Source organism: Marmota monax, unplaced genomic scaffold (assembly GCF_021218885.2).
Source record: "Marmota monax isolate L192 unplaced genomic scaffold, Marmota_monax_Labrador192_F-V1.1 WCK01_AAM20220418_F8-fsc00013, whole genome shotgun sequence".
Lineage (NCBI taxonomy): Eukaryota > Metazoa > Chordata > Mammalia > Rodentia > Sciuridae > Marmota > Marmota monax.
Window position 1 is genome coordinate 12,306,909 of NW_026692202.1, and position 27,701 is coordinate 12,334,609.

At 36.8% G+C, this 27,701-nt stretch overlaps 1 protein-coding gene across 2 annotated transcripts in view; it reads right to left on the minus strand.

Annotated features, from left to right (window-relative positions):
- Positions 1-27,701, minus strand: part of Klhl32 (kelch like family member 32) — a 186,422-nt gene that overhangs the window by 33,539 nt on the left and 125,182 nt on the right. The window contains exon 6 of one of the 2 annotated variants that reach the window (XM_046431151.2): positions 20,598-20,813. The exons of the other annotated variant lie outside the window; for it this stretch is intronic. Within the exon in view, the coding sequence (XP_046287107.1) occupies positions 20,598-20,813 (216 nt within the window). The remainder of the gene's footprint in view (positions 1-20,597; positions 20,814-27,701) is intronic. 2 annotated transcript variants of the gene reach the window in all.

Here is a 27,701-nt window from a genome sequence, read left to right on the forward strand (position 1 = left end):
TGTGCTCTGATAATCATTTTTATAATACTGCAGGGCTCCAAAAGCAAAAGCCCTTGATACTGAATGTGTCTCTTACCCAGAAGAGGGTAAAGACATAGGACTAGAAAAATCACAATAAAAACTCCCTTAGACTGGTCACATTTAAGTTTCAGATAATTAGTTGGGCAAATAAAAAGTGACCCGAGTTTTTCTTTGGTTCAGTCTCATAACACAAGAGGACTTTTAAAAAGGTAAGTTGTATAGCAAAATGAAGAGAAAATAAAGATAGAAAAAGAGGTAAGGAGAAATCGAAAAAGAAGACAAATTATCCATTTGCTAATGACATAATGCTATATCTAGAAGACTCAAAAAAAAAAAAAAAACCTCCTTCAGAAGACTTCTAGAGCTGATAAACAAATTAAACAAAGTAGTAGGAAAAAGATCAACATTCATAAATTAATTGCTTTCCTATACTCAAATAATGAATCCACTGAGAAAGAAATCAGGAAGATTATCCCATTCATAATAACCTCAAAAAGTAAAATAAAATACTTGGGAATAAATCTAACCAAAGAGGTGAAAGACCTCTAACATGAAAACTACATAACACTAAAGAAAGAAATTGAAGAAGATCTTAGAAGATGGAAAGACCTCCCAAGTAAATGGCCATACTACCAAAAGCCATATACAGATTCAATGCAGTCCCTATCAAAATGCCAATAGCTTCTTCAAAGAACTAGAAAAATCAGTCCTAAATTGCATTGGGAAGAATCAGAGACTCAGAATAGCCAAAGTAATACTGAGCCAGAAGAGTGATGCTTGAGGCATCACAATAACTGTTGTCATATTATACTACTGAACTATAATAACACAAACAGCAAGGAAATTGGCATCAAAACAGAAATGAAGACCAATGGAACAGAATAAAAGACACAGAGACAAACTCACATAGTTGCAGTCATCTGATATTCAACACAGATGCCAAAAATACATGTTGCAGAAAAGAGCCTTTTAAAAATGATTCTAGGAAAACTGGATATCCATGTGTAGAAAAATGAAATTAGATTCCTATCTCTCAACTGCACAAAAGTCTGATCTAAGTGAATCAAAACCTGGAAATTAGACCAGAAACTTTGCAACTGCTAGAAGAAAACACGATACCAACACTCGAACATATTGGTGCAGGCACTGACTTCCTTATCAAGACTCCTAAAACCCAAGAAATGAAACCAAGCCTCAATCAGTGGGACAGCATCAAATTTAAAAAGCTTCTGTACATCAAAGGAAACAAGTAAGAGCATAAATAGAGATCATACAGAGTGGGAGATGATCTTCACCAGCTGCTCCTCCAACAGGGATTAAACTCTAGAACACATTGATATCAAAAAACTTAACACCAAATAACCTAATCAATAAATGGGGGAAAATAACTAAACAGATACTACTCAAAAGAAGAAACCAAATGACCAACAAATATATTTTTAAAAATGTTCAACATTCCTGGCAATTAAGGAATGCAAATCAAAACTACATTGAAATTTCATCTCACTCCAGTGAGAATGGCAATCCTCAAGAACACAAATGATAATAAATGCTGGTAAGGATGTTGGGCAAAAAGGTACAGTCATATATTGTTGTTCACACTGCCAATTAGTACAACCACTCTGGAAAGCAGTGTGGAGATTTCTCAAAAGGTTAAGAATAGAACCACCATTTGACCCAGCTATCCCACTCCTCTATATTTATCCAAAAGAACTAAAAATCAGCATACTATAGTGATATAGCCACATCAATGTTACAGCAGCTCAATTCACAACAACCAAGTTATGGAACAGGCCAGGAGCCTGTCAACAGAGAATTGAGGAGAAAAAAATGTAGTCTACATACACAACAGAGTTTTAATAAGCCATAAAGAAGAAGAATGAAATTATGGCATTTTTCTGGTACATGGACAGAACTGTAGAACTATAGAACATGCTGAATGAAATAAACCAGACTCACACAGTCAAGGGTGAAATGTTTTGTCTCATATGCAGAAATATATCAAAGTAAGGAAACAGTATAGGGGGCAGGGCCAGAACAGATCCCTTGAAGATAGAGGGGAGGTCAGTGGAATAGAGGAAGGAGATTGACAGAGAGGGAGCAGGGATGAGAAAAGGGAGGAACTGTAGAATGTAACCGACACAATTATACTATATATATGTATGAATCTAATACAGTGAATTCCACCTTCATGTATATCTATAAATAGCCAACTAAAAAAACCAGTAAATAAATAGAAGGAATATCAGTGTAGGAATGGGAACAGAGGGTGGGAAGAGGGGAAAAAAAAGAAGTATGGGCTGGGGATGTGGCTCGAGCAGTAGCGCGCTCGCCTGGAATGCATGCGGCCCGGGTTCGATCCTCAGCACCACATACAAACAAAGATGTTGTGTCCGCCGAAAACTAAAAAATAAATATTAAAAATTCTCTCTCTCTCTCTTTTTAAAAAAAAAGAAAAGAAGTAATACTGGGAACTGTAATGGAACACCCCATATATTCCATGTATGTATGATTATGTCAAAAGTAACCCAACATTATGTATAACTACAGTGCACTAATAAAAACATTAAAAAACAAAACCAAGTTCACTAACCCCCTATTTCTACCTGAGAATTACAAACATCTGGCAAATGGAAAGGGCACATATATTTTTTCCTCTGCCCTTGGAAGTAGTTTGGTGGAAGTGGTTGAGAAGAGCTGAATAAGAAAATATGAAAGACAAAGCAAACAAAACAAAACAAAACAAAAAAGCAACCATGTTGGTCCACTGGATTCTTCTTTAAGCCTGTAATGATTAAAGAACAAATAAAAGATTCATTCTTTCATTGAAAAAAAAGAGGTAAGGTTAATATTCTGTAATACCCTTTCTGCCTGTGAGAATTGGCTACCAATTAGAGCTGATCTTTCAAAAACTAATTAAAAGGAGCAATATGAAGATATGGCCGACAATGAGACAGTCATTTGGCTTCTTATCTGTAAAATTGATGAGTTGGTCAGAGAGTCTCTTTCATCGCTAAAATATATGTCAATTGTGAATCTACCAAAATATGTCCCTGTAAAACATATTCATGAAATGTGGAGATGGGGAGAAAACCTACAAGTTTGGAAGATTCAGTTTCTTATAGACAGGTGGAAGAGGTAACCAAAATTGCTACAAATACTATTCAAGTCACAGGTTTTTATAACATGAATAGATTTTATAAATCTCTTCAAAAACCAAGGTGAGGGGTTTTTGTTTATAAATCAGTATTAGGCAAAATACATGCATTTGTGCATGTGCCCACAGATCCACATGCAGAGAATTGGGTTATACCGCAGTCTTTTTCTCCCTTGGAACAATTTTGATCAAATTACATTATCCAACCTAACAGATACCATTTATTGTCAAAATAAAATAATCTCAATCAAAGAACATACATTTCAAATTTCTAAGGTGACTGCTTCAGGGCACTATTTATTTAGAATTCCCAGAATGAGATTTCATACATAAATGCAAATATTTAGTAAACCGTTCACATAAAATTTACCTTCTGATTGTGTCTAAATATATCATTCCACGTGTCGTTTGCATAAAACTTTTTAGATGGTAAGAGTGTCCTGGAGGACACTCTTAACAATACTGTGCATGCCAATGATGTTGCAGGGCAAGTGAAACTCTTTGTTACCTAAAATTTAACCAGAACCCATGAACTGTTATAAAAATGCACCCCATAATTGTCTCTGAGCCAAAAGACAATACTCATCCACCTACTCATCAATAGCTGAGGTTGTTTCAGAACATTACATGCTGCCCATTGATGACATGAGACTTCTACAGATGCTAGTGTCTATATACTTACACAACATGTCCTACTGGATGATAAATAGACTTTGCAGATAAGCAAGACATTAAGCTTATATTGTTGGAACAACACTGGAAAATGAGAGAAAGCCAATTTGGTTAATCGGAAAAAAAAAAAAAAAAAACTTCTGTATGCCATTGATGAACAGGACTACAGTGCTGTATGTGGGTCACACCATCTCACATTATTTCCCAACTACTGCATGCAGTAAGGATGCATTATCGAGGTGAAGTCAGCTGAAATGACCAGGGAAATCCTAATACTTTTTTTCTACAACTAATTGGCACATACCCATCTAGGTGAATATGATATAATGAAAAGGAGGAAGGACTTGAGGTCAAAAGACCTGTTTCTGTAACAATATATTTGTGCATTTACCATAAACACCAACACACTGAGACTCAGTTTCATCATCTGTAAAAAAAAGGCTGACATTTCCTGCATTATAAGGTTCTACAGAAAACTGAGGGAGGTAGCATGTGAAAGTACTTGGTAAATTACAATATCTAGACAAAACAAAAAAATCAATATGGTAACAATGTGCCACCAAGAGATGGAGCTATTCCTCAATTCAATTGTCTTTTTGAATTCATGATAAAATCATGATATTCAGACTATGTTATATAACACAGAATCATGAAACATGGACATAAATTTTGAGATTGCTGTGGATTATAAGAAACTTGCTATATGGTATTAAATACTTCACATGTTGTAAGGTGACAACGAACTATGAACTAGACCTAATTATAAACCTATTTTCACATAAGTAAATTCAGGGCTTCAAATCCATAATTCAAGTTCCGTGGTTTTGTTCAATTCCAAATCTTCCAAGTCAAAGAGGCATCAATAAGGAAGGATGGAGGGGACTTAAATCTAGTAATTTTTGCATAATATTCAGCATATATTTACTTTCTTTACTTGGCTTGGTGTCCCATTGAAATACTTGAATTTGTGTCCATATGAGTCTTCTCAAATCTCAACTCAATTAACTTGGTAGTAAGGAAAAATATATATGAACTAGCCCTCTAGCTTGAGAAAACTAAAATAATGATTGATTATCTTGGGTCAATGGATATCTTTTTCTTCTGTGGAAAAAAATATATAACCATGAATTTTTTTTTTCATTCATCCATTTCTCCAACTCTTGAGTGTTCATTATGTGCCAGAAATTAACTTGGCAAAAAAAAATTCTACTCAGTACACATATATGCATTCTTATTGGCCATTCAATTCCAAGCTCTAGTAATATTATAAAACTCAAGGCTCACTCTTGATCTTAAGTATCTTGATGTGTCCCTGTAAAACATATTCATGGAATGTGGAGATGGGGAGAAAACCTACAAGTTTGGAAGATTCAGTTTCTTATAGACAGAGATTTAGACATATGTAAGACCCATCTTTCCCTATTGTCATTTCATTGTTCTTTTAAATTTTGCTGGCACATGTATAAATTTTATGGTTTAAAAAAAACCTGTTTAATTTGTAAACATGCCCTAGAGCACCCTGAGAGCATCAAGACTTTGAATATTTCTCTGTGAATTGATTCCTGAATAATGAGCCAGTAGCAGGTTCACTGGCACATGTGCTCCCCACCTGAAATTAAACCTTTAATTATATGACCAAATGGACCGCACAGACCCAAGCAGCTGCCCCAGGTCACTGACGCAGAGATTGTCAAATCCCTTTAATAAGTGGTATTATGATGAATTCAGGTGCCCATGAAGTATCTCAACTTCATTTAAGGGTTTATGGCCGGCAGCCTCCAAATAAAAAGAAAATATCCTCAGAGGTCACTTCAAACATTAATTGAGAAGTAGGAAGCACTGAGATTGGAGTGGGGGCCCCAGTAACTGAAGCACCAGACTGAACATTGTCATGGCCAGACTCCACTATTAAGGGGATGGGACGTGGAGCAGGCACCATGCCAGCTGTGTGGAGGTTTGAGGAGGAAGCCAGGGCTAGCCTGTTGGTGGATGCAAAGGGGTACCAACCAATGGCCACCATCACTATGTGATTTTCAGTCTGGCTACTGATGTTTAAACAGCATATTTCACATTGTATTCTCTATCCTCATTCCATCATAGTATACATAACTTGGGAAAATGAATATTCCCTCCTTGTAATACCTTGAGTATAGAACACAATAATAATATCTTTATCCAAGAATATACACTTTTCACCACAATTACCATAGTTTTCTTTTACCCAAATAAAAATTCCAGAGAACATTTAGGGCACTATATCATTAGTCACATTGGGCTGGAGATACAGCTCAGTGATGGAGTAGTTGCCTAGCCAGGTGCTATGGCTCTGGGTTTAATTCTTAGCACTTAAAAAAGAAGAAGAAAGAATAAAAGAAAGAAAGAGCAGCAACAAAATCAGCCGGTCACATAAAAGGGTTTGGAGTATAAGAGGATCATTAAAAACAAGTAAATGTCAATGAGTCTCAAAACAGGAATCAAACATGTAAGAATCCAAGTGGCAGAGAGAACAGGAAAGGGATTTTGTGGATGGAAGAGTGGCCTAGAGGGCCCAAGCTGCAGTCTTCATGCCAGAAGATGGTCCTGAGGGAGAGAATTAGTGGCTTGATAAGATCAGAAGAGGAAAGAAGGGATTGCAGTGGATGAAGGAACGGTAAAAGATAGTGGTTATTCAAAAGCTAGTCTGTAAGAGAGGTAAGAAAAGGACTTGTTTAAGTATCAGTGGGGAATCTATAAGTGCAAGTTGAATGAGAGAACCCCAGAGAAAATCACAGGTCAAAGACATTCTCCATTAGGTTAGCAGGAATAGCAAGGGAACTTTGAAGGTGGAGACTAAGAGGGAAAGAAAACTGCACCCAATAACCAGATCCAGTCCTGGATGTAGAATAACTGCCAGCACATGCCAGGCTATGAAGTGTCAGATGCTTGGTGAGACCTTCTGAGGGAGACATCACACGGGTGTGAACACAGTCCAGGGGCGAGGGGCAGAGACAGTGACAGAGAACAGTGATAGGTGTGTCATGGAGGGCTTGGGAAGACATGGGGAAAGTCCTCTATTGAGATTTTCCATACTTCTACATAACAAATACACAGGTTAGGGTGGTGGGGGTTGGAACCCAGTCAGGTTTAGACTAACATTGATTTGAAATCACAAATCATATTTCCTTTAAGAGGAGATGGCCTTTGCTTGAGTCCCTTTAATTTGCTAACATAGTGGGCCTATAAAATCAGTCATTGTCACAGATACCACAAGGTAATAGTAAAATGAAACCTCACTACTTTTCTAAACAACCCCTCAAAATTGATTGAGTTGATTGACACATTTCTCTAATTGTCTTTTTATTTTCCATTGCTCAAAAAAATGAAGACCAAACTAATCAATAATTTTATGAAGCATCCCTGAGGGTTATTTTATCCATAAGCTAAACAAAAAACAAAAGTCTTTGTGGTCTAGTGTTGTGAATAATTTGGTGATACCATTGTTATTCTTATTTCCTTTTAAATAAACACTTTCAACAAGCACTGTTGCTTAAATAAGGGTGGCATTAAAACAGTAACTGGATTCAATGGTTTAATTCACTTTAGGAGTCTCTTCAGGTAAGACTGAATTATCACCTAATGTTTCTCACTATTCAAAAACAAATAGCTTTATTAAAAAAAGCAATGAATAAATAATGTGAAAATGGAACACTCGAAGTAAAATTACAATAATTATGATACTGTGATTTTAACATCTATAGACTTAATTGTTTTACAATTGACACATGAGAAAAAATGTCCAAGGCTAAGCAAAAATATGCTACTGAACTGGGGAAAAAATGAAGACAACACAAACAAAAGCAGAACAATGATTTTAGCTCTCTCATGTTAACATGAGACCACTATGCACAGCTTGGAGATAGAAATAAGGGTTTTCCTTTATTTTTTTTCTTTTCCTCTATTTTTCTTTTTAAAAGGTATGCAGAAAAGAACTACAAAACTCATTACAGTATGAGCTACACATTGTAAACACCGGCATTATTAGATGCCTGCATCGTTTTTATTCTATACTTCAAACAGCTACAGGATTAGGCTCTGGATTTATACAAATTGAAATTTGCAACTTTTAATAACCTCAGTACTTCTACAGACAAATATCTGTCTCACGACTTCAGTCCCCCATCCCCCAGACCAAGTTGTGAGACAGGTTAGTGAGAGAAATGGAAGGAGAATGGAGCCTTCGGTTCCATCCATGTGCCCATTTTGAACTTGCTACATTTGCTGGTTGGTGTAAGAAACAGTGCAGACTGTGTGAGCTGCTGCATTAGCAAACTGGCCAGAGCATCCCTGTCGCTTCTACTTCCCCACTGCACAATCAGAATGGAAACATTTGCTCTATTGGAAGGCAGTGATAAGGATGGATTTTTAAAGTTTCCATTTTTAAGTGAAAATGAAAGAAAAATGCTCTTCTAGATGTGTTGTGCCTTTGAGCTCCATTTGAAAAAAGAAAAAAAAAAGGCAGAGAAAGCTGCTGTGAAGGTCACCGAGTGAAAGAACTTCCTCAGGGCACAGAATAAATTAAATCCCAAGGAAAAAATAAAATGTGATTTCCAGAGTGTGAGGCACAAACTCCAAATGACAATGATTGACAGCCAAACTATATCCGTGCAATATCCAAGACTGCACGTTCTCATTTACCTCAGTGTAGCCAGCAAGCGCCCATTAAACATCCGTCTGATGCCCAAATTAACCTTCTTGGCAAACTGAAAGAGGCACAAACTATCATAATCAACCTTTCATTATCACAGCAGCCTCTAGTTAAAGGGTCAGAATAATTGTGCCATCAGAGCCTTGATTGTTTTCAATCAACAGACGGCTGGAGTGACAGCTCGGTGATGGAGGAGTCTGATGAAACCGCACCAGGCCTAATCAGAGCAGATGAAAGGAAGGCATGATTGGTGCAAATGAACAGTCGTGCCTCTCCTTTTCATTTACAATCTGAAATTACTCTTAAATTTGTGGGGCTTTTTTCCCTCCCTTATGAGCACCACTGAAAGAATGTTTGACTTATTATGAGTTCTGACAGTGCAGAGTTATAAAACACAGGTAGGGTTATCAGCTGAGGCTTTAAGTGGGTATTCAGCATAATTCTAACAAATTCACTCTTGAAAAGCACAAAATGACTAAAAAGGCTTCCAATGACCTAACCTCTCAGTGCTGTTTGATTAGCAGACCCATTTATTCTGCCAGCATTCTAAATGATAAGAAGATAAAACCGAGGACAGGAATCCTTGTAAATGTTTTCTCTCAACCCCACTGCTCAGTTCACTTTAGTATTAGTTCTTCTCCCTGAATTCTTACTGTTCTTGAAGAATAATATGCCTATCAAGAGCTTAAAAGAGTTTATTCACCAGAGAGTATGTATCAAATGGGAATTGTTTTTGGTTAAGAACCTGAAGCCACACTGGGAACCCCAAGTAGTAGGGAAGAGACTGGAACCCACCAATCCAATGCCTATATTAAAAAAAATTTAAAAAAAGGGTCTGTGGAGGGACAGGAATAAAAATTCTGTGATAAGGCAGGCTAAATTTGATATAAGAAGGATTTAGATAAAATTGAAATGGTATAATGGCATAATGGTACTTTTACATAGTTGTTTTTGTTAACAAACCATAGATATTAAAATCCTTAAAATACTTCATAATTATTGGAAAAGATGCTTGAAGTAACACAGTAAGCCTCTAATTTCTATTTTCATCTTTAATTTTAAGATCAAATAGCTAATCACAGGAATATTATGATTTAGAACAGTACTACAAAACAAAGGAAAGCTTTTCAGCTGCAAAGATTCATATTCATATGCTTTGCATGTGTATATGTGTTTGTGAATGTGTGTGTGTGTGTGTGTGTGTGTGTACACGTGTAGACTTGGAGGATTTGGGCCTTGCCTGATTTCAACACTTGGGATTATGGTACTCCAGATCATGTCCTTTTGAACTATGGTCAGCATCATTGCAAAACAGTAGAGGGTGGCTGCTGACTCAGGATTTAGAGTAGTTTTTTTTTTTGTTTTTTAATCATAAAATTTAGGCTAATTTTTTTTGCTAATAGTGTATTGGAATTATGAGACAAGGATATATAGTTAACAAAGCAAGAGAATTGTCATTAAAAATAGCCTTGAAGTTTCCATGCAATAGTTAGCCAAATTTGCTTCCTAAAAGCTACACCTCATTTATGTGTCAATTATTGACCACAAATGTACAAAAACCCAGAATGTACAAAATTCACAGGTCTGCCTACATGCAGATAGGCTTCAAGCAAAATATTGCCAAAATCTGTCTTATGACTTTCTGTAATATCTCAAAGTTTAGTTTTGTTTTCAAGATAATTTTCAAAGGAAGACATCTGGCAAATGGTTCAAACACATATATTTTCCAAATCCATCCTTGTTCTCTCCCACTTTCTCAAATGTCCAACTTCTCTGGCAGTTTGCTTTACTTCTAGTGTGTTCACAGGCACCTCCAGCAAGCTTTATCAATGACACACACTCCATCATCTCCTGAGGAGTTAGTTCTCACAGTATGAGGTTGGTTTGTTAAGGCATGAATTCCTTCTGCCTAGAAGGCAGTTTGTGTATAGGTCAAATGGTGGGTGGCTTCAGGATTCTGACTGCACGTAAGTTTAAAACAGGATTTCCTGGCCCGTTCACAAAATTTGAAGATGAAAGGAAGAACGATTTGAGTAAATTCCTATTCTAGCCCTCAGAATCCTAGGGGTGTGGGATTAATCATTCTAAAACACTGTGTTGCCCCCTCTACATTGCCTAAATCTTACATGAGAAGAACAAAATTATTCTTCAGGGGAACTGAAAAACCTGATGAATCAATCCCTTTGTTTACTTTATTATTTACCTTGTATTGGATATGGGGCTTTCACTCCGAAGAGTATGTAGTCCCAGCAGAGGGCAAAATAAGCAATCCTTTCGTCCAATGTCAATCCATAGTCAGAGAGAGATGCCTAAGTGTATTTGCCTCTTTGCTAAGTGTCATCCTTTCTGGATGGAGAGTTTTAGTTTTACTTTCAGCTGTGAATAATTTCCCATTGTGATTGGCTGACTTACAGTCAATTTAGTATAATTAATGCCAAATTACATTGTAATTCACATAGAATTACAAATTAGAAGCTGTATTAAGAGCAAATGAATTAATCAAAATTAATGATATTATGCTCACTTGTTTTAAAGTGTTAATAAGATAGGTCTTCCTAAAATGTTTAAACTTTAGTATACCATCCATCACTTCTTTAATTACATGATTTCCTTGTGTGGCCAGAGGAGATAGAGTGTGGGCATTTCTCATCAACAAGAACACAAAGAAGATACATCCATTCAGCTTAGCATGCAAGGCTCATTGTTTCTGTCCTTAAAGTGTAGATAATACATGTAAGACTTACCAACCCCAACTTGTAATACTTTCTCTAAACCAAGGGAACAATGTTAGAAATCTTGGATGTCTGCCTTTAGAACCTGTTGACATCTTTTTTTTCCCCTCTCCAAAAGGATTCATCTTCTTGGGTATTCTTTCTCTACCAGAGTATCAGAAATTCCTTGCAATATTTCCAAGTGCTACTCAAAATAACACAAAAGAGACGGTGGGACTGGGAGCAGAACATCACCATTGACTGTGTACAATGAGCAAAAAAGAAGACTAAGAATTAAAGCTAACAATGAATGGTCCCCCCAGTTATTATCTTAGAATAGTCACTTTTCAAGGTCCAGATGTTCTTCATTTTTACTGGTAACAAAAGGCTTAGAGCAGAGGTAGAGAGGCAGTGTGTAAGGACATCAGTATCCAACATAAATGCTAAGACTTCTCCAGACATGTCTTTTGAATATGAATAATTCTAGGGCCTCTAAGCCACTCCACAGGGAAATTTAGATCTCCCTTAAATGCCTAGAACAGGAATCCACTGTGGTCTGACACAGCCAACCAGCATGAACACCATGCCCCCTCAATTGGCCTGATATTGCAGGACATGGGCCCACAAGTTAATTTATGTTGGGAAGAGACTAACATTTATCAATGTCAATAAATTAATATTTTTCTCCTTTTCTCTTAAACCCCATATCTAAGCCATCATCTAACTGTCAATTTCTGCAGCATAAATTTCTAAGTTTTCAATATATTGGGCAAAAATGAAGACATAATGATTAATAATTTCCATTCCTTCCATGCAATTTTTAGTCCCAGATAGGGATAACAACATGCAGACTCTCCCACGCAGTCTATAGCACTGCAACATAAATAATGGTGCTCCAGGTTCTTTTTTATACTGATTTAAATCTCTTCATAGGATTTAAAAGTGATTCTCCCTTATCACTTTCCTGTTTTATACTCTACCATCTTGTACTTTGAAGGAATGAATGGGGTTCCCTCCCTCTGCTAGAATTCTCTAACCATTCTTCTTCATCAACCCATCTGGAGTCCAAATCTTCTGGGCTGTGACACAAAAAAAGACCCTTAGCAATACTTTCCTGTACTACTTTTATTGAAGTCATTTTGCAGTTTCCCACAAAGTTGACAACAGGTGAAAATGAAAACTGGTAATTTATTAGGAGATCTATGGCTGGCCCATTCATTGTAGAGTAAGGTATAAAAACCTCTGACTTCCAAGATGTATAAGGTACTTTGAGGTTTTTTTTTTTTTTTTTTTTTTTTTTTTTTTTTTTTTAACAGATTTGGTGTATTTCAAGGGAATACCAGTGAGACCTTCATTTACGCCTATACCATGAAATGAAACGTGCAAGCTTCTAAGTCTCTGAGAGCTTTGGTTTTCTCATTAGTCAAAATTTGGATAAAACTTGCCTCATTAGCCTTAGTGAGGCTGATGAGAGACACTAGTGAAATATGTGTAAAAATGCTTTAAAATATGAAGCTCTCTAGGCTTGAAAAGAATTATTATTGTTGTTATTATTGATAGACTTCTGTGCCTAGCCTCAGGGTTTCTACCTCATATATAGCTTATGGTTGGGTTTTTATTTTTAAGTCCCTGATAACCCAGGTAGCAGCAATATTACTGCAGGCCACCAATGCATAAGTAATATTCTCCAGTCATCTTTTTCCTTCTCACAGCAGCAACAACAAAAATATCAGTCTGGAAACAACATGAATCACAATGAAAATTAGAAGCAAAGAACATAAATATGTCATATCTCATAAATCACCTTGTTCTGTTGTGCTCATTCTTAAAAAAAAGAAAGAAAGAAAAAGAAACTATTAACTCATGGGAACAACAGCACCTGAATACAAGTTGGGTCTCCTGTAATTTCTGATAATCACTGCCCTCACAGCTACTTGACAACGCTCAGCTCTAGTGCTGAGGATTAGCTGGGTCCCTCTGAAATGAACGTGTCATGTGTCTCACAAAGGCACACAGCCCAGACAAACAGCAGCAAAGCCACTATTCAAGCTACTTGGGATGAATCCTCACAGAGGAATTAACTGCACGTAGATAAGGGGGGAAGGACTAAATACACACTCTGGCAGTTTCCAGCGCCAAGCCCCGAAATAGCAGCATTACTTAGTGTCCAGCTGGGGGCTCTTAGAAGATAAAACACCCTCTGGGCAGCACTATTTGGGATGCAAAGCAGCCACTGTTTATTCTCTTCACTACCATCTACTAAGAAGAAAATGGAGATTTCCTCACTCACATTTATATAAAAGACTATGTAACTGGGAAGAACTACAGAAGTTTCAGGAAGAAAACTAAGAAATGGGACAAATTTGATTAGTTGTGGCTCAGTGGTAGAGCGCTTGCCTAGCATGTGCGAGGCGCTGAGTTCGATCCTTAGCACCACATAAAAATAAAATAAAGGTGTTGTGTCCAACTACAACTAAAACAAAAAAAAAAAATATATATATATATATATATATATATATATATATATAAAATTTTAAAAAAGAATAGTAAGTTAGAAAAAAACATAGGATGAGATATCATGAATAAAAATGCTTATTTGGGAAAAAAATACAGTAATGATATTACAATGCCTGTATGAAACAGGATTGAGGAAGGGGAACACGATGAAAGACTACAATTTTGTCTGAGGATAAGAATTCTCAGGCCACAGTATTTTATACCATTTTTAGTTTTCAAAGTCCTAGCATTTAAAATGTGAACGTTAGCTGAGCATGGTGGAGCATGCCTATTATCCAAATGACTCAGAAGGGTTAGGCAGGAGGATGGCAAGTTCCAGGGTAGCCTCAGTAACTTAGCGGGACTCTGTCTCAAAATAAAAAATAAAACAATTTGGGGAGTGTAGTTCAGTGCTAAAGCACCTCTAGGTTCAATCCTCAGCACCACAATAAATAAACAAATGAAGACATAAATAAGGACATATAGCATTTTTTAATTAAATATTGCCCATAATCTAATTATCTTTAACTTGCAGTATACCACATGGATTGAGAAAAGTTTGCAACTTTTCTCATGGGTATGCACATGAATGAGACTTAACAATAAACAAGGCACTGAAGAAAAGACAAAGGGATGCTGGGTGGTGCAGAACCATCCTAACAAGAACATTTCACTTTGCATTGTAGCCATATCATTTCAACATGTCCCAAATTAGCAAATTAATTCTTGGCACAAATCAATCACCACTGGGAGGGAATGAGGAACAGTGGGAAAGAAGCAGGCAGAAAGATCTGCATCAGACTGCAAGATTGATGAAAGCAGCGCCCCTTCCCTTGGTCCTTTCCATTACTGACTCTAGCACCCATCCTGTAGAGATGAAAGCAGTACTCAATAGGATAGGTGGAGCAGAGTAGGTACTCAAGAATGACTAGGAATTAATGAAAAAAATGAATGAGGCATGTGACATGGAACAAAGGATTAGAATTAGAATCGGCAAGATGACACAGACATGGAGGCAGGCCGAGTGGCCACCATTCTTTCAATATGTGTACATGACACCAGGAAAGCCAATGGTCAAGCACTTCTTAATTTTTTTTGAAAGGCACAGCATTAATTTGATGCATCTTTGTGTCCATTATTCTTGAGTAAATTTAGAAGATATGGACCCAAATGGACAGAGCCCAAGAATTAGAGGACAAGAATTTCATTTCTAAGTTTGTTATCTCAATTTTCCTGCTTGTATCATTGGAGAAACAGAGCAATAATAAATGCAGAAGCATTCTCAAAACTGGGATGTGGTATTCAATTTAAAAATATCATATTGTTTGACATAGAGCTTGAAGAACTTGCTTCTCCTAGGCCAGAGGTACATTTGGGTCAATTTATCATCAAGAGATAAAAAGATGAAAGCTAAATGCATCACTAGTGTCCTCTACTTTCCAATTACACAGGGCTAGTAGCTTTTTGTTTGAGTTCACCTATTGGGACTCCTTTTGAGGAAAATGACTAAATCAAACCATTAAAGGGGATGATTTTGTGGTACAGATAAAAGCCTAGGAGGGGCTTGTAAAAGACAGACAAACAAACAAAAACCACTGATTTAGAGGTTGTTGACCACTCTGAACAATTATGTCCCTAGAGTTATAAAGTGAATATATTATTAACAATATAATTTATGGAAGCAAATTTCCAACAAAAATATAACGGAAAATGCAGTCTTTAAAAGGTCAAACTCATTTTGTATACCACTTTTCCTAGAATAAATACAGCCTCATGTAGAATAGCAGGATGTTTTACTACCCATTCAATACACTGTAATATGAAAACTCTACATTATTGTTTTTATTTATTATTTATGGAGTGCAAGGGGATTATGTGGCAATGCACAATGTAAACACTATGGGTTCAGCCTAAACCTCTGGGAGTAGATAATCAAAGACAAATGTAAACAGGATTACCCCCACACCCAACCCTCAAACAGATTACATGAACCCCGTTTGACATATTAAAATGGGACATAACTAGGATAAAACAGACTCTCTGCTGAAGTCTGACCTTGTTTGACAACATACAATGAATTGTTTATTATTATTATCCACATAAGTCCAGGCAAAGTTAGGCTCCAAATATAAATAAGAGGTGCTCTCAAACCTAAGGTTAATAAAGGAAGACAAGCATTGATAAGATCCCAAGGGCAATCAAGAAAAGTACTATTCTTACAAAATAAAAGTCCTTTCCTACTACAAGTGGGAAATAGCAACTTAATAATAATTAATTTATAAGATTCCAAGGTTAACCAAGGAAGGAAAGTACTTACAAAATAATAAATCCTTTCCTACTAAAAGTGGGAAATAGCAAATTAATAATAATCAAAGGAAAATAAAAATGTTTCCACATTCAGAGATGAAAGTAAAATACATCTCTCTAATTTAATCTTCAATATTTTGGTAAAGCTTTTTAGGGATCTAGTTTGAAACCCTATGCCTGGCTACAATAGGTGTTCAAGAAATATTCATTTTTATTTCCACAAACTATCTATTCCAAAATACTCTGCTATTTCAGAGATGAACTAATAATTTGGAGAGCTGTCTTACAGTCTTAAAATCATAAGGATCCCTCTTCTGGAACAGGGAAATGGGGTTAGCAAACCTGTTCTCTGCCATCAACTCCAGAATGGTTTAGGGCAGTTCATAGGTGTTCAATAAACACTAATAGATGGATGGAAATCCAAACCTTTCCCAATGCTAGTTTGTCTAAGCATTTATGCTATATTAAGACATTTTCTATAAACTATACTCTCATGAAATGTGGTAGTCTTCCTCTTAATCTGGTGAAAGAGAATCTGAGGTTAAAGAGGCTGGGGATATACTTTCCTGAGAAGAAAAGTAAGACTGGGAGTGCTTCCTGTGAAAATGAACACAGGTCTAAAGTGTTGGAGTGGTATGGAATAATTTCCTTCTGAGATTTTCTTTTAAATGAAGAGTTGCCATATTCTGGCTTATTTATTTATTTAAAACTATTTAACTGGGCTTGATCCCCCAAAACTACAAAAAAAAATTCTATTCAAACTATTTTACTGACAAATTTGGATTGTATATATTCAAGGTGTGCAATGTGACGTTGATACCTGTACATATCATGTAACGATTACCACAGCCAAATTAATGAATATATTCATTCCCACCCAAGTTGTATGTTAAATCTCCAGGTCTAGTTCATCTCATAACTCAAAGTTTTGTATTCTTGAGCTGGGGATATAGCTTAGTTGGTATAGTGCTTTGCCTTGCATGCATGAAGCCCTGGGTTAAATCCCCAGCACTACAAAAAAAAAAAAAAAAGTTTGTGCTCTTTTGCCAGCATCTCCTCATTTCTTCTATCACTCAGTTACTTGGGGCAGGATCTCAGCTCAGTATCTGAAATTATATGTTGAATCTCACACAAGATATTTAACAGGACCCTATCAAAACAAAGTTCTAAATTAGAGATACACCATGAAAGAAAAATAAAACTGGTGGAGATTCACCAGGTCAAAAATATTAGTGACCTCATGCCTCATAATTATTGCTCATTTTTAGCTGCCTTTCTTTGTTGTTGTTTTTTTTTCCTTCTTGTTCTGGGAATTGAACCCAGGGGCACTTTTCCACTGAGCTACATCCCTAGTCCTTTTTAACTTAAGACCCTAGGGTCTCACTAAGTTACTGATAGTCTCCCTAAATTGCTGACACTGGCCTTGAACTTCTGATCCTCCTGACTCAGCCTTCCCAAATCCTGGGATTATGAGCAAGTGCCAATGGACCCATCAGTCTTGTCTTTCTTTTCAACCAGTAACCACTAGCCACTTTGGGGAGAAATCACTGGCCTTATACATACAAAACTCAATTGTTGAACCAAATTGAACTGAATTTTTTTAAAAGAGCAATATTTTTGGAGAGTACTTCTATATCCTTACACATCTAAGGTGTGACTGTGGTGCAAGTCTTTATATTACCTCTGAACACAGAGTAAAGTTAACCACCAGACTAAGTAGTTTAGGGAAAAGAAGAAAATAATTGTTCATGAGGGAAAAATGGAGAAAAAGAGAAAAGTAAAGCAGAATCTTGGGGCATTTTACAGACTCATGGACTTACAGAATGGTATGGTTACTGCAGCCTATAGCACATTTTATCAAGGAAAGGGACTGGGTAAGTACCAGCAGAAAGGAAAAAGCAAAAAAAAAAAAGTGTTTGTTCAGTGAGGATAATTTGAAGATTCTTATGACAAGTCTTCAGAGCCAGACTGTGTGAAGTCTGGTGAATAATGAAAATTAGACTTTCACCAAAAAAGGGATTGTCCCAGATTACATTGTCAGCCCACAGTGTAACTGCCACCTGGGTAAACGCAGTGCATGTTTACTGTGCTCTCACCTAAGCTACCAGTTTCACATATTAATCAAATAGCACTACCCTTCCATCTGCTTTGCTATTACCTGTCCTACTTTGTGCCAATTTCCTTTCTCCTCCTCAACACCCTCTGCCTCACTGTTCTTTTTAAGACATAGGATGGGGATTTGTCAAAGTCAATGAGCACTTTATTACAGTGAGAACGTTTCGTAATGAACAATTCAGCTATTTAATGAGATTCTGTAGATCTGTCTCCAGCCTGTCCATCAAGTTTCACTTCTATAAAGCACCCTGACACTAATCCTCTGGCATACCCAATCTTCACCCTGGGCTGAATATTAGATTCTTCCATGGTATATTGCATTACTAGTATAACCTCAGCAAAAATGATGAACTTAACTATACTTGAGGCAATATAGCTGGTCTGATTTGATTTTTCTCTATTGAGTTGAGTATGAGGGAATTACTTAGTTACTAAGATAAAGCAAAAACAGTTTCTTATTGCCTGCTGAATGCCTAAATTGATAATATTTATGTGAGTCTTTTAATTCTTCCTTGAGTACCAGGTCTAAAAAATAACTATTGCCTGCAGCAGAAACCAGTTTTGAAAATTCTACATTATAACATTAGTAACCTTTAGAGAGGCAATTATGATAACTCTTAAGTGGACAGTATGGAATTTTCTTGACACTCAGACGTCTGCAAATTTCCATGTTGATTGCTGGCAGTGCTTCTCTTATTCTCTACAATAGGAGATAGATGCCACAAGGATGGTTGGACTCAGATTTCAATTCAGTTAGGAAAAATTAAATACAGAGTTCATCCCAAGTCTTTCTTTTTCCCTTGGGAAATGAAGAAAATTTGGCTATTTCCCACTGCGAATTGTCCAAAGTAAATTCAGATGATTATGTTTGAAATGTCTACTAAAATCATATCCTCATGACACTTCCAATCTCTGCTTAAATAAACATCCCCAGAAATACCCAAGAAACAGCAAAAAACTATGATTTTTTTTTAAAATCAAGACAGTGTATGGAATAGTGGAGAGATAGGGCAGGTGTCAGCAGAACTGGATTTGAAGGCTGTCTTGGCTCTAATTCTGAGTCAGACACTGAAGCCTGATTTCATCATCTAGAAGATGGAGCTGGTAATAGCTGTTCTTTAGGCCTGTTGTGATAAGTCACTAAGGTTGCAAAGAGCTTGGGATCAGGGAGGTAGCTCTTATTATTCAAAATAATGAAGAAGGAGGTTGCTGATTAAAGAAATTCATAGAAAGAAAGAAGCAAAAGAGGCATCAGGAATCATCATCCAATAGAATCAGATGGTTGGATAATTAACAGCTCTACAAGACTCGGTTTTTGCCAGAATTAAAATAATCTCTGAATATATTTGATAAGATCTTAGGAACTTATTGTTTCATTAGCCAACAGAGCACTGGAACTATTCCCATGTACTCTGCATTTAGCTATTTTTCAAATGATCAGGAAATCCTGAAGCCTGGCACCCTGGTAGCCATTGCTTCAGAGAGTGAGACAGACAGTATTAGAGGAAAGGGGAGCATGGTCTCTGTGTCCCAAAAGCACCAGGTAGATATTCAAGCATGAGAAGAGGGGGCTTGGGTTGTGGCTCAGTGATACAGCACTTTCCTGGCATGTGTGAGGCTCTGGGTTTGATCCGCAGCACCACATATAAATAAATAAATAAATGTCCATCGACAACTAAAAAAAAAAAAAAAGAATGAGAAGAGGATTCAAATTGGATAACTGATGTCAAAACACAAATCATCCCTCTATCTACTAGACAAAGTAGTGACACAATGTGTAAAGAATGTTTTATCAGACGAAAATGCAGGGCTTAGGAAAGTGGCAATGAACTCAGAATGAACCAGAAAAAAAAAAAAGGAGAGTTTTTCAGAACTTCATTTCATTTGAGGTCCAAGTTGTTCTCCATTACAATAAAGACATTTCTGAATTGTTTACAAGAAAATCCAGAATTTATTCTGATTCCACTTGCCTTGAATATGCATAAATATCACTTTACAATCCATTCTTCTCATCTTCAGTTCAAGAAACATTTCCCCCACAAAGGAAAAAAAACAAAACAAAACAAAAAACTCCTTTCCCTTTTTCTAACATGTCTGGGTTAGAGTTTCTGGAAGCCACAGTGAGTCTAAGGAATCTCACCTGTAGTGCCTTGCGTTAGGCCACACCACCCATAGTGAGCTGAGATCTGGGAGCCTCAAGGGCTGGTATTCTCCAATCATGTGCCCATTAAGGGAGCAGGGCTTCTAAAAGGTTGACCCCATGGAGGACCAAACCAGATAAAATAATAGTCATTGCTTCTCAATAATTTCTTTTTTCTTTATTGGTTCTTTTTAGATATGTACAACAGTACAGTGACAATCCTTTAACTTCTAATAACATCACACACTCTTGCACTCTTGATGCCAACAGAGGACCCAAGCAGAGCTCCCTTACCTGCCAGATCTGCTCTTCACTCAGAGAAGTCAGGCGGTCGCTCTTCAGGACCTCCTGAAGCAGGCAATAAGGAAGCGTTAGAACATCTTCTGGTCGGCTCTTCAGGAGTTCAGAGAGATGTTTCACTAAGAAATCGATCACTGCTTTCTCCAACAAAGTGAGGTTAAAGAGGTCAGCAAGTCTGTACAGATCCAAGTAATTAAAGCTATTTAATTCCTGGGTGCCAAAAAATAAAAATGAAGAAAGATCTCTTAGAAATCAATCCAAGATAGAGCAGGCAAGAAATTCAGATTGACTCACTAAGGTTTTCATAACAGGGGTAGGAGAAATGGGACTGTTATAGACAGAAATGGGACTGCTGCTATAGACATTGGGATGTGGCTGTGTCACTAAAGTAGGCTGATTCTAGTTCTTTTGGATAAAGACCAAGGAGTGGGATAGCTGGGTCATATGGTGGTTGCATTCCTAGTTTTTTTGAGGACTCTCCACACTCACTGCTTTCCAGAATGGTGGTACTAATTTGCATTTCCACCAACAATGTATGAATGTATACCTCCCACCCCAGCAATAAACGCATATCCTTACCAGCATTTATTTATTTGTATTCTTGTAATTGCCATTCTGACTGGAGTGCCCAGTTATGGAACCAGAACAGGTGCTTGTCAACAGATGAATGGATAAAGAAAATGTGGTATATATACACAATGAGTTTTACTCAGCCATAAAGAAGAATGAAATTATGGCATTTGCTGGTAGATGGATGGAACTGGAGACTATCATGCTAAGTGAAATAAGCCAGACTCAGAAAGTCAAGGGTGGAATGTCTTCTCTCATGGTGCAAGACCTGTAGAGTAGAGGAAGGGGAAAAGGAGGAGGGAAGAAGGAAAGAAAGGGAAAGTACTGGAAATTGAATGGGAGCAAATTATATTCCATGCATGTTTGATTATGTTAAAATGTACCCCAGTATTATACATGATGATGTCCTAGTAAAAAATATCAATTTTTAAGGCTCTAAGCAGAGAAATGATATACTAGGATTTATAATTTTTCCTAATTTACCTCTCTCAAAACCTATATACTTAAAAACAGCTTTATAAATGTACTTACTAAAAGGTTTTTCTGGTTTCACTGGCTGAAATGTTACTTTGCAACTTTTTATAAATGTTTTACCAACAAAGAAAATACTATCCTTACCATATTCTACAGCTCTCTTTTTTGACTAAAGGTAATGTAAGGGCAAGTGAACTGAGATTTAAGAGAAATGACACAAACTATATGAAGACAGACTGACTGCTATTTTTCCAAAACTTCAACCCAAGTATGTCTTTAAAAGTAAAAACAACTCATCCTGATTCAATGAAATTCAAAGACAGGTTTTTTCCATGTAAAGTTTCAGGAAATGAGGAAATAGCACAGAAAAGACTCCTGTCCCAAATACGTCAATAATGAATCTATCTAAGGTGGATGATTTATAATATTTTTTTTGCTAACCTCAAACATTCAGACCACCCATTAGTATTCTCTCTCACCTTTTAAGAGTCTTTCTACTGCAATGATTCAATTTTGGAGGATTTTACCTGCCTCTCACCCTCTCAAGCTGATAACCAGGGCTTTACAACTGTGCCTCTAGAAAGCTGTGGCTACTGGGAACCTTTGTCAACATAACCCTGTGAGAATCATCATGGCACACACATCTGTGGACGGAAAACTTGCCTAGTTTAAGTAGAATGAGAGTGGGCTATGTTCTAATTTCTCCTCATTTTTACCTTATAATTATTAATATGTGAGGAATATTTCCAACAACATATGGGATGCAGGATGCCATGAAATACCTATTTTTACTCTTTTGACCTATTTAAGTAAGTTCAACAATTTACCCTCTTTTTCTAGTTAAATAAATGTATTAAGAACTCTTTCTAAAATATTTTTTCCATGTTAATATGTTTGCTTCCATAATATTTGAAAATTTAAGTGAATATGTGCTAAATCTGTGATACTCAATATGGGAACCACTAGCCATATGTGGCTATTCTACATTTGAAATGTAGCAGGTTTAAACTGAAATGTGCTGTAAGTATAAATACACATCAAGTGCAGAGTGAGAAAAATAAGATGGAAAATATCTCAATAATTTCTATGTTGACCATGTTTACATTATCTTCTTTTAGTTATATTGTGTGACACATATTATAATAATTAATTTCATTTGTTTTACTTTCCTTAACGTGGCTACTAGAAAATTTTTAGTTTATATGTGTGGCTCCCATTTTAGATTTTTATTGGCTAATGAGTACCATTTTAAATAATGAAATATATGATAAAGAAATTGAAAAAACAACTCAGAGTACCAGTGGCTTCATCACTATGGCTTCCTGATTAAATTTATCTATTTTAGATTCTATACATTTGGGTGAGTGTTATGGTTTAGATATGAGGTGTGCCCCCAAAATTCATGTGTGAGACAATGCAAGAATGTTTATAGGTGAAATGATTGGGTTATAATAGTTGTAACCTAATCAGTGTTTTAATCCTCTGATAGGAATTAATTGGATGATAACTTTCTTCAGGGTACAGCTGAAGGAAGTGGGCCATTGAGGGGTGCCTTTGGTGTATATATTTTCTTCCCGGTAAGCAGAACAGTCTTTCTCTGCTTCCTGATTGCCATGTGCTGAGCTGTTTTCCTCCTCCACATCCTTCTGTTACGATGTACTGCCTCACCTCGGGCACAAAGTATTGGAGTAGGCCATCCATCAACTCTGAAACCATGAAAGCCAAATAAACTTTTCCTTCTCTAGAATTGTTCTTGTAGATCTTTTGGTCATAGTGGTGAAAGAGGTGACTAAAACAGTGGTAGACAATACTATAATTATATTCCTAACAGGAGTAAAGCTAGAAGACTTCAGGAGTTGACTCTTAACAACTCTATTTGCCAACACAACTGAAAAAGGTTAAATGCTTATGTTTAAAATAAAGTTTACCACAGATTATCACTAAAGTCCATTACAACTCAAATATCTAAGGGTCTATTCAAAACTATAGAATCAAAATAACGTCACTTCTCATTCAGCAGACTTTATCAAAGGAACACAGAAGTTGACTCCAGTATTAATTTTTCAAGTAACATTTAAACTTCAAATCTTACTTCTTAGGATTGGCAACTTCTTCTCTGGGAGGAAAAGGATAGGTAATCCCTGCATATGGACAGTCTACTGAGAGCTTTAGGACCATCTCCTTGGAATAAGAGCATTACTTCTGGCAAATACATGTACAAAGTGACCCTGGATACCATTTGGCACCCCAATAAATTACTCTGTGGTCATCTAGAAGCCTGATGGAAAGTCCGTGCCTTTTAAGTATTACAGTGGCATGACCAAGGGGTGCCCCAGTTCTAATGTAGCACCCAGCATACAGAGGTGAACACGGGCAGAAGTAAAACAACCAAGCTCTGCAAAGCAAAAGGTGATGGGCACAGAGCCAGGGTAAAGTTTTTCCCCCACATGTTCTCCTGCCATAAAGGTGTATACAACTGAGTTTGGACTGGATTGTGTAGTGGTAGTTAAAAATCCTTTATTAGGCATTTTAAAATCTTTATATGGAGATAATGGCTCTCTTCTAATTAGAAGCCTACAACCTAAAAGCAGCTCAATTCGAAATTATAGAGAACAAAAAAATTTCTAATGGGGGATTTAAAAGTTATGCTCATTTTTTTGCTGTTTCTTTTTAAGGCAATTGTTTAACACTTTCCACAGTCTGAAATATTGTCAATTTCTAAGGATATAATTTGTATAAGTCCAGTCTAATAAAGCATTTCTAGTTTAATGATGGAGAATTATGAAGGCTAAATGGATACATGCCCGTGGTCAACTGAACACCAAAGGGGAAGGGAACTGACATATGTTTGTGTATAAAAGAAACATCAGTTACAAGAGAAGGAGCTCCCAACCTCACCCTTTCATTTCTCCTCTCTTCTTCTAAAGTATAATGTCCCCATATTTCCAGTGCTCTCTGGATATATCAGCAGTTTCCATTCATCTTGCCATGCATAGTTTTCACCTCAGAAGTTAACTGTATAAAGTGAGGAGTTGAGGGAAAAAGAGAATACACCTTCTATGATGCTATAGCACACATGTCTCCTAATGGGTCAGAAGGGCTCTGTGAACTTTAAGCAAAATCATCACTTCTTGTCTTTATGGCTAAGATCATGTGTAAGCAAAATAAGCATCAATAATTCTACTTTTAAAGATTTCCATTAACGTGATGGAGGAAGGTGGGAAGCAATAGTAAAATTTCATTAAATGCTCACCTATAGTACTGTGGCTGGAGAAAAATCATTGCTGTTATTTAGAAAGAGTGTCATTATGTTTCTAATTTAAAAATGTAATAAATGTTCATTTCATAAAATTCAGGACATATAAGGTATGGAAAAGAAAACAAAAATCATTCATTATTTCACCATGCAGAGATAATCACTATTAATATTTCTGTATATCTACTTTTAGACTTTTAAAAAAGAAATCTTTTATATGTCAAAGAAAGAGAAAGAATAATTGAATCCAAGGCAGAACAAACCACCAGTCACTGGGTACTCAGAGGCAACCCAGTTGGTAGGGAAAAGCAAGGCCCACGGAGTCAGGTTGATCTGGTTCAAATCTAGCTGACATTTATGTTGTTGGGAAACTTGGGTCAACCACTGAGCTTCCAACATTCCTCGTTTACAAAATAGAAAATTCAACCAACTCATAATATTTTCATAGAGATAACGTATGAAAAGCACTTACCATATCTGCTTGGCATATGGAAAGTACACAGCAGATTGAGGGATGGAAGATCAAGGACAATATTAGGGGCTGAGGTTGTGGCTCAGTGGTAGAGCACTTGCCTAGCATGTGTGAGGCATTGGGTTTAATTCTCAGCACCACATATAAACAAATAAATAAAGGTCCATCAATAACAAATAAATTTTTTTAAAAAAGAACAATAATTATATTTGAACATTGTTGTTTGATATCCACAAACCATGATTCAGCACTGATATAAGGAGACACCATGAAGAATGCACTCTTTCTAGATATCCAAGACTTGAATAAGGTGCACCATTAAGTCAGGGAAAAAGAAGATGGCCAAAGTAAAAACCACAGAGTTGAGTTATAAAGCAACTGTATGTTAATGTTTCCTACATCTATATTATTAACCCAAGACTTTTCCTAAATTCTGGATTCACTTTCTGAACTGCTTATAAGAAGATATCTTCTCTTGGATATCCCACAACCACACTAAAATCAATATTTCCAAACTGAAACTATTTTACATGAACCTGTATCTTCTCCTGATTGGAGAGTGGCCTCATCTAGCCACCCACACCAGAAACCTCAGAACTGGCACATATTCTTCTCTCATTTCTATACATTCATTTAGTTCTGTCTGTTCTTTTTTAGCATTTCTTTTCTTTACCTTATCATCTGTAGTCTGGGCACCCAGCAACAGTGTTATAAATTACCATACCTGCCTTCTGTATCAAACTCTCAATTCTCTCTTTTTTACAAGAATCTGACCATACTGATCATCTGTTTACAACTCAAAAAAGGGTTACTGTTGCTTATAGGAAAAAGTCCAAACTCAGTAACTCTGCACAGCTTTTCTTGACTTGGACCTGCTGATCTTCACATCCCATAGTGCAGCAACCCTGCCTACCCAGGCTTGGCTCCAGCTGTGACAGACACCTACATATTCATTTCATGTGCTAGGACCGTGGCAGACACTGACAATACACAGTGAGCAAAAATAGACAAGCCCAGGTTTTGCAGAGTGCACAGACTTCTGGAAGAAGGAGTCATAATTCTAAAATATTAAAAGTAAATGGAAACTTATAATTGAGAAAAAATTACAATGAGTAGAATATAGAACTATGAGTGCCTATATTTGATCTGGAGAGAAAAGTTAGCAAGGACTTCCTTGAGAAGCCATTCAGAGCTGAGAACTGAAGGAGGAGCAGAACTTAATTTGGTGAAGGGTTGGGGGTGGGAGGGATGTTTATTAGCCATATTTTCTTATTTTTGTATTATTTATGCTCTGGCATCTGGGGTCTTGCTTATTGGGGAGAGACTATTTCCCAGGAATGATCAATTCTTGGAAATCTCAAATATCTTTCATATGAAAACTAACCAACCCAGAACTCTGAACTACTGCCTCTATCTGGCCCCTACACTCAAGAGAAAGTATTCCTTTGTCTTAATGATTCTTGTGCTAAATACCAGAGGATCAGAGATAGCCCTTATGCCAAAAGTCCACTGAAACTATCCAAACTAATTATAAGCATGCTCACCCTGCCTTGCTCCTTCCTTCCTCAGAAGCCACAATAAACATTCTTGCTCACTTTTTTTCCTCACTCTCCCTGCCTCCTGAACAACCCTAGGGTTTTGCCACATGGCCCTGAATGGGGTCATGTCCCCTTCTCCTTGAGAACTGCAACAAACTATTTTTTAGTAGCAACTGCATCCTGACCTTTTAGCCTTACCATAACTGAGTAATAATAAAATCTACATTTTAAAACAAGATGGTGATGAGATTGCAGGCAGAATGTTCCAATCAGGAAGCAGTATGTGCAGAATTCCTAAGGATAAGGAATTAGGAATTCCGTTTCCACTGTTCTGTCTGAACATCTTTTCTGCAACCCCCTTTCTCTCTATGGCACCCCATCACATTACCCACTTTATCTGCTTTCAGCACTCATCATCATCTATAATTGTCTTCTGCATTTACTTGTGTACTTGTTTACATTGTGTTTGTCTTCTTCCAACCCTCTAATTCTATGGGCATAAGGACCTGTCTGCGTTGTTCAATGATGTATTTTGAGTACCTAAAACAGTTCTGGGTACATGGAAGGAGCTCAAACCACACTTACTGAATGAACAAGCCTGTTCACCTTTTCAGCTTCTCTGGCTCAGGTCAAATTGACCACATACGCTTTACTTATGACCTGTTCTCTGCAGATTTCTAGCGCATTGCTGAAGCAGATAAAGTGGGTTATGTGATGGGGGTGCCATGGAGAGAAAGAGGGTTGCAGATAGAATGTTCAGACAGAACAGTGGAAACAGATTTCCTCAT